Source organism: Gobio gobio (assembly GCF_949357685.1).
Source record: "Gobio gobio genome assembly, chromosome: 4".
Classification (NCBI taxonomy): domain Eukaryota; kingdom Metazoa; phylum Chordata; class Actinopteri; order Cypriniformes; family Gobionidae; genus Gobio; species Gobio gobio.
Window position 1 is genome coordinate 11045220 of NC_137100.1, and position 15926 is coordinate 11061145.

The following is a 15926-nucleotide window of genomic DNA, read 5'->3' on the forward strand; positions in this document are numbered from 1 at the left end:
CGGCGCTGCGTTGTCACAGGAAAATCCCAGCTGAAGATAATGAGGAAATTACTCCGCTCCCTTTGCCAAGTGCATTCCAAACTGCTACATACGGCATGGCACACGCGTGTCCTGCTCACATATGGATGATCAAATAGGGAATACTGATTCCATTTGGAACTCACCCCGTGAACCGTTCGGTACGAATACGCGAACCGTTACACCCCTAATATATATAACTGAATGATGTAAAATGTATAAGTGTAAGTTATTCTGGAAAAAAACTTCCTACTTAGGGTCCTTTCACCCCTATCTTGTTTGGTCAGACGAAATTTGGTCCAAAGAAAAGAGGTAGTCCAAGTCCAGGTCCAGATCAAACTGAACAAAGGTTCGGTTCGGTTTGTTTCTAGTGTGAAAGCACTTTCTGTATGGTGCGGACTTTCAGACCATTTAAAGGAAGTTCCTGTTTACATTTAAATATTATAAATGTTATTTTTAAATTTAATCTAGGCTATATTGATTATGAAAAGTGAAAAGATGCGCAATATGTCAGAAGACAGAAGGTCAGAAAAGCCTTTCTTTAAAGTGAATTTCTTTTGTATAAATTGTATCTTAATTTTAATCAATGTTTCATCAGCCAATTGCCTGGATTTAATAAATAAGAAGCAAATAGGCTATAACAGACAACAATCATGACATGGAGGCGTCAGCGATCACTTGCATTGCTCTTGAACGTGTCTCGTAAATAAACTGAAACTCAGCAAGCTACTTGCCTCACAGACATGAGAAATATTTGTATAGAAAGCTTGAAATGTCCACTTTTAAACAAAACAATTCAAAACGAAAAGAAATAGTCAAGCAATGTGCACTGTTCACTAGTGGCAACGATATGCGTCTGGTCATTCATTATCATCAAAGACGCTGATGTCAGACGCACGTCCGTTTACAAACCAATCAATGTCAAGATGATGATGACGATTGTAAAGTTCTTAAGCGCGCTTGCATAATTGCAATGTGAAACCAAACCAAACCAAAACTAACCAAATGTATAAAATGTATCAAAACATGAACTTTGGTTCGGACCTTGGTGCGGACTGTCAGGTATGAAAACGCCCTTAGAGAGTACCATTTGACTGAAATTTCAATGGATTTGAAGTCACAAAGTGATTTGTTTTTCCTCACATGCTCTCATAATAACAACCCGGTGCACTCCAAGAAAAAAAGAGGTTCAATGGTGTTCTATATAGAACCCTAAGGTTCTATATAGAACTCTTTATTCCAAAAAGGTTAAGGGCCAGATTTGAGAGTGTGAGAGCGCAATTCCAAAAAAGTGCAGATGGGAGTGGAATGTTCTGCGAGTGATTTACTGCCAACACACAAATTAAACAGACACAGCCGGATCATTTCCATAATGACTCATGCAATCTACCAGTTAGCGTCCGGTTCAAGACATACTTTTTGGGCGATAAATCATGGTGCAAATACCAGTAAATTGACAAAAGCAAGCCTTAGTAAATCACCTTGCGTGATTCATTTAATCTCTTCTTATAAATTTTGCGTCTGAAAGGAAAACTCCTACAAATGCATATGCAATAAGGTCAGCCGCAAAAATAACCTTGTCCACACCTTTTCAGCGCTAAGTTTTCACTGCGTGTCTTTAGTAAATCCTGACAGTAGTTATATAACACCAAAAGAGGGCGCTGGCGCAAGCTGTTAGTAAATCTGCCCCTAAATGTCTTTTTAAAAAAACTGCATAATACATTCATGTTCATGTTTACAAGTTGTAATCAATACAATTTAATCAATTATATAAAAAATTAAAAAATTAAAACCTTTCCTGGTGGACTGATAAAAACCTGTGCACCTGGAGACCTGAGTTGCAGTGCAACCCAAAAAAAGTGTTTGCAATATGCATCAGATGGTCAGAACGTGGGCAGACTGTAGGCGGTCTGTCTGAGACTGTGTTGACTTTGACTATCAGTATAGAAATTAGATCCGTTGGAATCCTCTGGTACTATATTTCATATTCTATTATTGGTATTCCTCATCCAAGTTCTAACATCTGAGCAAGTTAGAAAAAATTATTTAGCTTGAAGTTAAAACATTTGTGGTACTGTACCTCTCTCTGTTCACTGCAGATCTTGCAAAGCCATTGAGCCCTTTTTTGACTGCCAGCAGTCTCGATTCCGCATTTAGTGCACACCTTCTGCAACAACAAACATGCATATGTATAGAGCAGGTCAAACAAACACCCAACCTGATAACTATTGTGAAATTTGATTACATTATTTTAAGAAATGCATTTTTTTTAAATGGGGAAAAAATGGCTACGTCACTAGTAGAAAGGAGCACTAGTTAATGGACTGTGGAGTAAAGTGAAAAGGTTATTGTTAGCGCTGTCTGAGAGCAGTAAAAAACTCTGGCCTCACTGATTATAGAGAGGAGTTGGTACTGCTTCTAGTACCAGCACAGTGCTAGTTTTAGACTGCTTTTATTAACCTTTGTTTGAATCAAGGCTTAGACATGTTATTTGCACATTTTGCACATCCCAATTTTAATCAGCATCTTGCATACCAACTACCGCTTCCGTGTCCCATCCTGGTGTGATTCTTTTTGAGACTACTTGGTTCCCTATCAAAATATGAATAAGATACTTTTTTTAGAGAACAGTGGTGTCAAGTACAAATCAAGTATTTGAGCAAAAGTACAGAAACCCTCCAATATTAATAATGTATAACCCTAAAGTATTAACCCCCTCGAGTCGGCGGTTGCGCCGGCGCTTTTTTTCTTATCAGTGCCAAAGAGACTCAAATAACTCTGTCGTTTTTTTTAATCATTCAGGCAAGTGTTATACATCATTATAATCTATTAAGTTTCTATTTTTTTATGTACAGTCACAATTAAAACAAAATGTATTGCTTTTTGCAAAATAAAGAAAACAAACATGATGCGCAATTTGCAGCCTCTCTCTCAAAGACGTTCATTCAGATAGTCTTCAGAAAAGGAACTCTTGCTTAGTGAATACTTGTCTCACAAACATGAGACATATGTCTAAAGAAACGCTGAAATGTCAGGTTTTAAACAATGTAAACCAAATCGAAAACAAATATTCTGTGTTTATGTAATCTGTCTGAAAAGAGGTAGATGTCAGTCACCCGCGAGCCACTTCATTATCCGCTAATGCGACCACACCCATGGATCGCGCGTTCTATTGAGATTCAAATACTGACGATCCAGAGTCAACGCCCACACATCAACTCATACAAACATCTAGTGAAGCGCTGTAACGTTACTTCAGCTACATCGTTTTTCAGACACGCTGAGGAATAATTCACCTCATGAAAGCTATTCATGTTCTATTCAGAGTAAAGGATTCAGGGCTGATTGGAAGGTAGGCCAAGTTTATTCTGTTAGCATCTGTGATTACCAAACGCAAAAAGACAGATTATAACGTGTTTATTGTAAAAGAGCCTAGTGTCACAGCAATAAAGCTTTTATTCGCAAATGTCTGCTCAGATGCTATTAATATAGTACCAGTCAAACATATTTTTCTTCATATTGATGTTTAAATATAGCCTGTTATTTTTTTTATTTAATATCAAAGTTTGTTTTATCGAGTTTTGTTTTGTAGAAAGTTTTTTTTTTTGTAGAATGTGAATTTTTCTTTACAGTGAATTTCGTTTTGTATAAATTGTATCTTAATTTTAATTTTTTAGCATGAGACTACTTTCAAAAACAAAAAAAAGTACAAAATGTAGAAAAAATGCTCTTAGTAATTTTTGTCTTGTTTCTAGTCTAAATATTGAAACATTCTTAAATCAAGATGCATTTACTAGATAAAGTACTAATTATATATATATATATATATATATATATATATATATATATATATATATATATATATATTTATATTATATATTATATTATATATTATATATATATATATATTTATATTTATATATATATATATATATATATATATATATATATATATATACAGTTTTCCCCTACCATTGTTTTGGGGGGGCGCCCCGCCCTCCCAAAACGACCCCCCCCCCCCCCCCTGAATGAATGACAAAAAATATTTGTCATTACGGTCGACAATAAGAATTGCCCGATGGTTCAGTGCCAGCGTGAAAGACACTCGGGCCAAAGCTGCATCTTCACGGAAACTGATCATTTGCACATTTTTAAGCCTTGCCAATTTAAATATTCAAGCGCTCATAGACGAGAAAGTGTGTCTCTCAGTTTGCTCGTCGCGAAGGGCAGCAACACACCACACACACACACACACACACGCACGGCCACGCGTCTCAGTGCGCAAATATTCACACAAAATTATATCAAAATGACTGTCTTGTTGAGTATCATCGTAAACATAGTCGGTTAGGTCTTTTAAATGAACGTAAACATGAAATTTGCCAGTCACCGCCAGCATTTATGGTCATTTTCACAAGTTTTAATGGTCCACAGAATATCTAAACATGCAATATATCAAAGAAAGAACAGACCCACTGTTTTATTCCAGCTTCATATATTATTTTTTTAATCAACACTTGAATGTTGCAAGTTTCATGAAAAAGCAACATTTTGAGCATAAAGCTGAAAAAAATTACGTTTTTGTAAAAGACTAACGTTACGTCTGAACGATGAACAAAACACAGATGTTGTAGATGGAGTCCATCAACACCCCAAAGCTTGACAGTCCTATAATTCGTCCTGGGTTGACATTTCATTCAATAACATTAGGCAGTTTTGATTTATATGCTGTTTAATGGTGATGATCGCGTTATTTTACATATGCATCTGCTTACACATGATTTCGCACGTTGCTTCTTCGGCAGTGTTTTGATCAGGAGATTCTGTTCTCGTGCAGCAAATGCGCTACAGCGCCCCCTACCGTATAACAGTGAAAACATGGAAAGCCGGAAAATATCGTCATTGGCTATATAAATATTGAGATAACAAAAGACAAAAAAAATTAACTCACTGCTCTTGACTGAATAACTTTTAATAAGGGTTAATCTGTATTTATATGCAGTGGCATATCATTTTATGCAGACTATGCAGTGATATTTTACATTTGATTACTATTTTTGTACCTGACAATCTAGTTTAGACCTACATGAAAATAACTGTTTATTTAATTTGTATATGTTTGTTCTGCTTTATTTATTTGTGCTTTTGCTCATAATTTGATTATTTGTTCTTATTTTATTACTGACGGTCTTTAACAATATAAAAAAATATATATGAGTTAGGATTTTAGTTTTTAGAGTCATAACCTTATTTATTAAGCTTATATGGCTCAAAAACAATACTAGGCCTATTTTATTTTATTTGTCTTTTTTTTGTGGTGGGGTCAGTGAAAATTCTGACAGGGCAAGTAAAAATTTGAACCCCTGAAAAATATCCTTAGCATTGAGCCCTGAAATATAGTATATATATTGTTTATATTTATTTTCCAAATTAATTAATTTATTGTCTATGGCAACACCACGTATCCGTAACACTCCCGCTCCGCGACACTGGTAGTTTCGGGAGGTCCCCCCCCCCCAAAGCTGTAAACCTAGGGGAAACACTGATATATATATATATATATATATATATATATATATATATATATATATATATATATATATATATATATATATATATATATATATATATATATATATATATATATATATATATATATTATATATATATAGTGAGGAAAATAAGTATTTGAACACCCTGCAGTTTTGCAAGTTCTCCCACTTAGAAATCATGGAGGGGTCTGAAATTGTCATCGTAGGTGCATGTCCACTGTGAGAAACATAATCAAAAAAAAAATCCAGAAATCACAATGTATGATTTTTTAACTATTTATTTGTATGATACAGCTGCAAATAAAGTATTTGAACACCTGAGAAAATCAATGTTAATATTTGGTACAGTAGCCTTTGTTTGCAATTACAGAGGTCAAACGTTTCCTGTAGTTTTTCACCAATGTTTGCACACACTGCAGGAGGGATTTTGGCCCACTCCTCCACACAGATCTTCTCTAGATCAGTTTCTGGCCTGTCGCTGAGAAACACGGAGTTTGATTAGGGATGGGCGATATCTTATCGTTTGCGATATACCGGTAAAAATTATCCCCACGATAAGAATTTGTCTTCCCGCGATAATAACGATAAAGCCTAGTTGATGGTGCGACCCATCCGCACAGTGCCGTCGCTGGCCGCTTTGATGCCCTAAGCGTTATTACTTTATGATGGCCGTGGTGGCTGCGTTCGTCACTTAGTATATATGAACTTTTCTTGTGGTGCTCCCCGCAGCACTTGGTGCCCTACGCGGAGCGCGTGATGGGAGCGGCGGCACTGAATCCGCATCTCACGTGCAGAGCTGCGGAAGAGTTCATAGCTAAACGAGGGGCTACCTGAGGGCAATCTGAACCTGTACATACAGATGTATTTTCACTCGCTGAGCACTTGGACTGACCGCTTAAGAGATTCGCTCCGTCTCAATCGATCGGTAAAGCACACTATTTCAGTTCATCTCAATGAATGCGCGCAGTGTATTTGACGCACAATAAACACTAGTGTGAGGCGCGCGACTGAGAGCGCTCAGTGTTACACACACACTCAAAGAGAGAGCGAGAGAGTCTTACACAACACAGAATTGACGTGCTACATGTAATCAATATCCTTTGTTGTATTTTCCTGTAAAATAAAGGTGTTTATTTGGAATTATTCAGCCTTTCGTGAACAGGAAGAGACGAATGCACAAACCAAACGGGAATCTCATAGGCTGTGCCTGTTTTGATTTCAGCAAATCAGTTTGAATGAGCGCTGACAACGTGATTAATATTCATGAACCCAGAAGCTCATTAATCCTTAGTGCAGTTTATTTTTATTAGTTAAAGAATTTGTGGTATTATTTTATCAACTCAAATGACTGAAGTTCTATAATTAAATCCTTATTTGTAACTTTTTTGTAATCTGAAGACATGGTTGGGATAATTACTTTTGCTGTTTCTGCTATTTTTACCACTGTTTGCACCATGAGTGTATGAATAAATACAGAATCGGTTTACATTTAAAACTTGTCATTGATTTGAATTATTATTGTTTGTATTGTGTGATGTTTTTCAGCACAGTTTCACTATTTAAACATTACCTGCACTTTTACAGAAGACAATTATATCTGCAACTTTTCCATTTCTGAAAAGGCTGGTGTGGAATTTTACATAAAAAAAATAAATGTATATATAGTATGTATTATAGGAGCCTATTTGATGACAGGTACGTTTTAAGTAAGATCATTTGTTTTTCTGAGTCTGCATGCAGAATGCATGCAGCTCTCACTTGTATCCAAAAACATGGGGAATGATACTACATTTATCGTCATTGATATCGTTATCGCAATAAATACTAGAAAATATCGGGATAAATTTTTAAGTCCATATCGCCCATCCCTAGCTCCCTCCAAAGATACTCTATTTGGTTTAGGTCTGGAGACTCGCTAGGCCACGCCAGAACCTTGATATGCTTCTTACAGAGCCACTCCTTGGTTATCCTGGCTGTGTGCTTCGGGTCATTGTCATGTTGGAAGACCCAGCCTCGACCCATCTTCAATGCTCTAACTGAGGGAAGGAGGTTGTTCCCCAAAATCTTGCAATACATGGCCCCGGTCATCCTCTCCTTAATACAGTGCAGTCGCCCTGTCCCATGTGCAGAAAAATACCCCCAAAGCATGATGCTACCACCCCCATGCTTCACAGTAGGGATGGTTTTCTTGGTATGGTACTCATCATTCTTCTTCCTCCAAACACGTTTAGTGGAATTATGACCAAAAAGTTATATTTTGGTCTCATCTGACCACATGACTTTCTCCCATGACTCCTCTGGATCATCCAAATGGTCATTGGCAAACTTAAGACGGGCCTGGACATGTGCTGGTTTAAGCAGGGGAACCTTCCGTGCCATGCATGATTTCAAACCATGACGTCTTAGTGTATTACCAACAGTAACCTTGGAAACGGTGGTCCCAGCTCTTTTCAGGTCATTGACCAGCTCCTCCCGTGTAGTTCTGGGCTGATTTCTCACCTTTCTTAGGATCATTGAGACCCCACGAGGTGAGATCTTGCATGGAGCCCCAGTCCGAGGGAGATTGACAGTCATGTTTAGCTTCTTCCATTTTCTAATGATTGCTCCAACAGTGGACCTTTTTTCACCAAGCTGCTTGGCAATTTCCCCGTACCCCTTTCCAGCCTTGTGGAGGTGTACAATTTTTGTCTCTAGTGTCTTTGGACAGCTCTTTGGTCTTGGCCATGTTAGTAGTTGGATTCTTACTGATTGTATGGGGTGGACAGGTGTCTTTATGCAGCTAACGACCTCAAACAGGTGCATCTAATTTAGGATAATAAATGGAGTGGAGGTGGACATTTTAAAAGGCAGACTAACAGGTATTTGAGGGTCAGAATTCTAGCTGATAGACAGGTGTTCAAATACTTATTTGCAGCTGTATCATACAAATAAATAGTTAAAAAATCATACATTGTGATTTCTGGATTTTTTTTGTAGATTATGTCTCTCACAGTGGACATGCACCTACAATGACAATTTCAGACCCCTCCATGCTTTAAGTGGGAGAACTTGCAAAATAGCAGGGTGTTCAAATACTTATTTTCCTCACTGTATATATATACACACAGTATGTATATGTGTGTGTGTGTGTGTGTGTGTGTGTGTGTGTGTGTGTATATATATTTTTTTTAATTATTTTTTATTTTTATTATTATATATATTCAAGTTTGAGCTTCTTTACTTTGGTTATCAGTTCATTTTAGGATTGATTTTAAGATCATACAATTGCTATACTGCAGAACTTTTAAGACCTTATGATAAAGTCAGATGTCTTAGATCTTATTAATTGTTGTCTGTTCCCAGATCCAGATAGAAAACATAAGGTGAAAAAGGCTTTGCAATGAAGGCTCCAAAGCTGTGAAAGTCTGCCCACCCAGGTGATAAAGACATACTATTAAATGTATTAAAAATGCACTTGACATTAGTATATTTACAGTATATTTGTATTGCACTAAAAACATACAAGTAAATTTTTAAAGGTCCCATGGCATGGCATTTTTCTATTATTTTATAGTGTTTCCTGAGGTGTACTTATATTATTAGTATGATTTTTACATCATAAAATGTCATAATTTAGAAATAAAAGGCATTTTTTCTATACTGCTGTTTGCCCTGTGGCTGAATGCCCTGCTTCAAGAGGCGTGTCTGCTGTGAGACTTCAGTAAAAAAGCCCACTGTTGTGATTGGCTGACATCTTTGCATTTTAAATGAGCGGAGGGGGCGTGGTTTAACGAGGCACGAGCAGGCACGAGTCTGCCAGAGAGACGGATGGACCTGTGTTCACTTCTCATCAGTTCTCTCAGCATGTCTCAGTTCAGGGTGAACTGTTGTAGTTACTAGCATATACTTCAGGTTATTAGTTTATTTCTAGTCGGAGGGACTGTCACTCATGTCAGAAAGTTAGTAACTTTAGTAAATTATGGATCAGCGCTGACTCGAGACGCGAACCGTTCAGAACGATTCAGTCCGATTTGGTGAACTGGTTCGGTTCACTAAAAAGAACCGATTCAAAAGAATGATTCGTTCGCGAACCGGACATCACGGAGACGAAGCGATTGCTAACAAAGTTATTTATAGTAACTACTGAGTTATGAGAGCGCTGTCAGTCAGCGCGAGTTTATTGTGTTTGTATCTGAGAGTTCTGAATAAACACGAGTCCCAGTCACACCGAGTCCTCTTCATCATTATTCTACCAACTTTGTAACACATGCAATGTATCATTACAGCGAGATGAACGAGTTAGTAAGTGTTGAATATAGCATTATTTCTAGATATGTTCCAAACATATGAATAGCGTCGTTGACGCGCATTGAGTAACTTACACAGCGCAAACAAAGACACAACAGCTGTAATCGAATGTAATCCAGTTTATTGTGGGGAAAGCTGGCTAGCCTAGCCCAGATACCCTCACGCTTACCCTCCTTCTGCTTAATCTCACGCCGCGTTTGGTGCCTCCGCTGTGGGCCAGATGCAGTACTGGGGGTCGGGGATGTTGGAGGCCGAGCTTCGGCGTGTGTGAAGTTTATCTCTAAAGATGTGACTGCTGATGTTAAACAGAAAAGACTGTATGCACATTTAAGAACAGATAGACGCGACGAGGACGTACAAAAACACTGACTCTCAAGATAGAAAACACGAAAACACCGTTCTGTCGGGAGAGAGAGAAGCCGCTGCGTGTCCACAAATAATAAATAATTAGCTACACATCAGAAATCACTGATCACAGATCAGAAGGAACTGAAGAAAGACTTCTGTTTTCATTTGTACATCCAAACACTGAGAAACTGCCAGTGTTCACTCGTTCACAAGTAACGTTAATGATCTCTCGAGCGTTTGCATGGGCGTGCCAGATTCTCTGGGCGGAGGAAAGGGAGGAAACCGTTCCTGCTTGGACGTCAAACCAGGAGCCTTCAGGATTGGCTAGTCGGGCCTGTCATTTTCTCAAAGGCAGAGAGAGACAGCCAGAACTCGGTTTTACACCGATCAACATTTCTATCCACTTGGGGACAATATTCAGGCTAGGGGAACTCATATTAATGTTGAAATACCTCATAAAATGAAAATTTCATGCCATGGGACCTTTAATGCATTTAATAGATTCAGTGGGTCTAATATGCACAGGTGAAAAGATGCACTGTGTCTATTAGGGATGTGACGGTGAGGAAATTTTACCACTAATTAATTGACGTGTGCCAACGAATGGCAATACCGGTATCACTGGGAGAGTTTTGCACTCGTTAATTCGAAAGCTTCCATAGGAATGAACTGAAAACACTCACTCTGCTTGGCGCCAATGACAAGCACCATTATGAATGGCCACGCGCATTTTACTTGCGCTTTAAGGTGATGATACACAGGGCAAATTTTTTTGAGCAATGATCCTTGGGCACTTTTCTATTGAGAGAGGGCAACAAATTTCTATCTGGACTTGTCAGTCAGCTCCTTACTCTCATGATAAATGAAATCTGACTCCTGCTGCTGGTCTGTACTGCGACTCTCGTTTGGATCTTGTTTGTTTTGGATCTTACAGTTTATGGAGTAATTTGTTTTTGTTTTAATCGGTTTGCCTGATCGTATATCTTGCTTTTCATGTCTTTATTTGCATTTTTTTAAATTACCATTAGTAAAGCACTGTGTGTTATGCATCTTTAAGTATTGTATTATTATTATAAATATGTGTTCAAAACAAAATACAGGAAAGTGTTATCTTGTGCAATGATTTTTAAGATTGTATTTGATTTGCCAAGTTTACATGCAAGATCATTGGCAAAGCAATTTTTAATGTGTGGAGGTAAAAACATGTCCTGCAAGCGTGCTGATTGTGAAAAGCATCGTCCCCCTTCACACTAAAATTAAATTACAGAGGGAGATATTACTGTAGACTCTGACAGATTGATTTTTAAGAATCAATTTGAAGGTGAGGGCTGTGATACACTGTTGTAACAAGAAAAGAGAAAAACCTTTAATCAGGCTTTATGTAATAGAAGACAAACACTATACTGGAGTGCCAGTAAATTAGTTTTAGCAGAACTTTTATATACTGAAATTGCTTTGAGATAGAGTGAGTGAGGGAAGAACAGAGAAAAAAAATCTCTTCAATTTCCGTTAAATACTTCTAAAGATCCCTCTGTGAGTGAGAGCGATCTTTAAAGCTGCTGTAAGCGGTTTAATACCAAGCATAAAATGTCCCTATACTGCTGCCTGACAGATATCACTGAAATGGGTGTCCTGAGGGAAAAAAAAAAGGAAAAAAAAAAATATTTCACACTTCACTCTGTGACAGCTGTAAATGTAAAAAAATTAATCCGACTGCAGCCTGGGGCTTAGCCAATCAGAAAGCTTGGAGGCGGCCTTCTGCCAACCTCAACCAATACAGTCAGTTTGGGATGGGACATTATTTATTTATATATTTTGGCTGAACAATAGTACAAATGGAGAGTGTTGAATTGATAATTCTTGTTTTTAATGGAATATTGTAGTATGTATTATAAATGATTTTGAAATGAGAGTTATGTGTCTTTATTAAAATTAACAGATTATTGATTTCTCTCATCCACCCATGAGCCAACCACAATTAATTGGAATTAGAGATGCACCAATTCAGCGGCCCATAATCTGTCAAATTCAGTAAATGCTGTTTTGACGCTCTGAAATGTGACTTGACAGATCGCTGTAGCGCCTCAGTTCAAGTGGGTAATCTCTTCTACTTTACTAGAAGTTACAGCAAAAAACATCAGAACATCAGAAGGTATATTGAAAGATCGAGTACAAATATAATTTATATAATATATAATATACACCAACTAGGCATAACATTATGACCACCTTCCTAATATTGTGTTGGTCCCCTTTTGCTGCCAAAACAGCCCTGAACGGTCGGGGCATGGACTCCACTAGACCCCTGAAGGTGTGCTGAGGTATCTGGCACCAAGATGTTAGCATCAGTAAATTGCGAGGTGGGGCCTGCATGGATCGGACTTTGTTTGTTCAGCACATTCCCACAGATGCTCGATTTGATTGAGATCTGGGGAATCTGGAGGCCAAGTCAACACCCCTCAAACCATTCCTGAAGCATTTTAGCTTTGTGGCGGGGCGCATTATCCAGCTGAAAGAGGCCACAGCCACCAGGGAATACCGTTTCCATGAAAGGGTGTACATGGTCTGCAACAATGCTTAGGTAGGTGGTGTGTGTGTCAATGTAACATCCACATGGATGGCAGGACCCAAGGTTTCCCAGCAGAAAATTGCCCAAAGCATCACACTGCCTCCGCCGGCTTCACATCTTCCCATAGTGCATCCTGGTGCCATGTGTTCCCCAGGTAAGACACACTCACCCGGCCATCCATGTGATGTAAAATAAAACGTGATTCATCAGACCAGGCCACCTTCTTCCATTGCTCCGTGGTCCAGTTGTGATGCTCACGTGCCCCCTTTTGGTGCTTTCGGCAGTGGACAGGGGTCAGCATGGGCACCCTGACTGGTCTGCGGCTATGCGGCCCCATACGCAACAAACTGCGATGCACTGTGTTTTCTAATCACAATTTGGCCCTTGTCAAACTTGCTCAAATCCTTACGCTTGCCCATTTTTCCTGCTTCTAACACAGCAACTTTGAGGACAAAATGTTCACTTGCTGCCTAATATATCCCACCCACTAACAGGTGCCGTGATGAAGAGATAAGGTTATTCACTTCACTGGTCATAATGTTAAGCCTGATCGGTGTGTGTGTTTAATATTATATATACATAAATAAACACTATAGATGAGTTTATTTACTGGTAATTATACATGCATGTTTGAATAAATGTGCCATGAAGACAAGTGCTTATAAAAATGTTCAACTGAGTTGTTGTATACAAACACTTCAGTTTTTACTTGAGTGTAATTACTATATCTGAAAATAAATAGCAGTTGAATATAATACCTCAGTTGTCAATTTTAACCTCTAATATTATAGTGTACCAAATGAGATTGTTCCCCGCATAGTTTGCAGCATTATTTGGGAGAGATAAAACCAAAAACCAAACAATTGGTATCGACAGATATCATTCTGAATATCATATACATATATATCACCTATTGGTAGAGAAATGTAGTATTGGTGCATCTCTAATTGGAATGTTATTTTCTTTAATTGGCCCACCCGACCCGCAAATTATCCACAGTGTCCACGGATACAACCACGATCTGCGCATCACTACCGTACATTCATGTGCCTTGTAATCTTTTATCAAAATAACTCCCTCTGCAGCGACATTCTATTCTATTCTCCTCCTCTCCTCTCCTCTCCTCTGATGACGTGTTTACAGGTGCGAGGGCGGGATAACCTGTCACTCACATGAGATCCACCAATAACAAACCAAAACCATCAGATAAATTCCCACAGGACAAAATCAAGTCACGCCTTACTTTTTTTTGGTTGAGAAGCCGTTTCACTCGGATATACGTCACAACAGGGAATGAAAGAATAGCACAACTTGTGTTTCATGCCAACTTTTAAAAGCTGATAGGCTGAAAATTATTTTTATGGTAGATAACCAATAAAAAGGCTGATATTAAAACTCAATATAATTTTATTGAAATAAATTTCAATTGGAATTTTAAAAAATCATTTAAAATGCTATGATTGAATTTAGACATCACAACATTATAATGTACAGAATGAAAATGGATATTCATTTTGAGATTTGCTAAAGATTGCACTTAACAGTGTTAGTAATTAAATGATCAGCGTTTCTATATATTAAAGGCAAGTGAGTGTTAGATGACAGCAAATGTCATCTAAAATGTAAAAATAGAGCAATTAAGCATGCCCAAATAAATATTCAATATCAACCAATACAGATAATAAAAAAAAATCTAAATCACTAATATGAGCTAAAAATATAGGTACATGTGGTACTGATATATGGTGCATCTTGAGTCATACTCATGGTTTGTTTCTCACACCAAGTATTATATTTCAGCATGCAACTCAATGATTTGTGCTTCAGAGATGAATGATACTTCAAAACATGCAGCAGCAACTCTTAAGCTTGGAACATTCTTTGCAAGAACAAAGAAATTTGTTTGTTTTTGAGGTGGCAAGAACAAGAACAAAGTTTGTTCTGGTCAGGACATTCCATTCTTCACGAGAAAAGCAGGTGCCGAACATCTCCGTTTCTCCGCATTAACCCCGCTCACTTTAAAATTCTGACCAATCACACAATAGTTCTCGGACACCCACAAGAAAAAAAGTTCTGCTCAGACGATGTGTCGAGAACGAGCTGCGAGAACTCCCAAACCAGGGCAGCCCTGGGAGCGAGAACTTTTTTCTCTGTTCTTGCGGAGTATGTAGCGGCCTTTAGTGGAATGATACTTTTTAAAGAAAAAAAAGTTATGATTTTCACCTGGCGGATGACAAAACTGCAGCTAATCAGCCTAGCAACCATCCAAACCAGAAGAGCAACATGCTAAAAGCTCATTTCAGGAATAACCCAGATCAATATGGTATGGTGATCAACACAGCCATTTACACAGATTGTAATATGACTGAACACAGAGGCATTATACAATCTAATAACAATAATGATCAATTCATTAATTTCCACTGCATGTTGAAAAGCCATTGTGATTCCAGTGAGGTCTAGAAACAGCAGCTGTTGAGAATGATCACAGGTCATGTGAGAGCAGGAGTGATGTGAGCTCAGGCTCCCTGTAACAGATGCCCTGTCCTCACTGGCACAGACCTGCTGTTAAGGACCTCATTCAGTCTTTAGCACTCCTTAGTCCTGTGTCAAGTCACAGTGTGTGTCTGTCTCGAAGTAAACTACAAACTGTAATCCCAAAGTTCAGTGGAAAGTATCTGTCTGATGCCAAAATGTGTAGCGACAGTACACCAGTTTCAGTTAAACACTGCCCCCTTGTGGTAAGACTGGGGAGCATGTCAACTTTAAATCGATGCGTTTACAATAGAATACTATATTAAGAAATATTATTTTCGTTTAAGTACAGCTGTATTGTAAGTAGTATGATAGTATGCTCAATCATGTCATCCATTTGTAAACCAACCTGCAAGAGGCTGGGGTTCCTTCTGGAATGTTTTTTTTTGTGTGTGTGGATAAAATAAGGTCTGTGGTTAACATTACTTATGGTGGTTGTAGTCTGTATTTGAAGGAATGGTTAGAAATGTATAAAAAATATTATCAATCCTTTTCCAAATGAGATAAATTCATGTCCAAAGGATTTGATTAAACTTTTTAAACTTTTAACAGACACATTAAAGTTTATCTGGTGTTCTCATAAGCTATGATTTGACAACTAAACAGAAAATCCTAAC

The 15926-nt window shown here is 38.0% G+C and overlaps 1 protein-coding gene across 3 annotated transcripts in view; it reads right to left on the reverse strand.

Annotated features, from left to right (window-relative positions):
• doc2b (double C2-like domains, beta) overlaps positions 1–15926 on the reverse strand; it is a 394892-nt gene that overhangs the window by 369289 nt on the left and 9677 nt on the right. For all 3 annotated transcript variants that reach the window (XM_079815985.1, XM_079815983.1, XM_079815984.1), the window contains exon 5: positions 2099–2185. In XM_079815985.1, coding sequence (XP_079672111.1) covers positions 2099–2185 — 87 coding nt within the window. The remainder of the gene's footprint in view (positions 1–2098; positions 2186–15926) is intronic.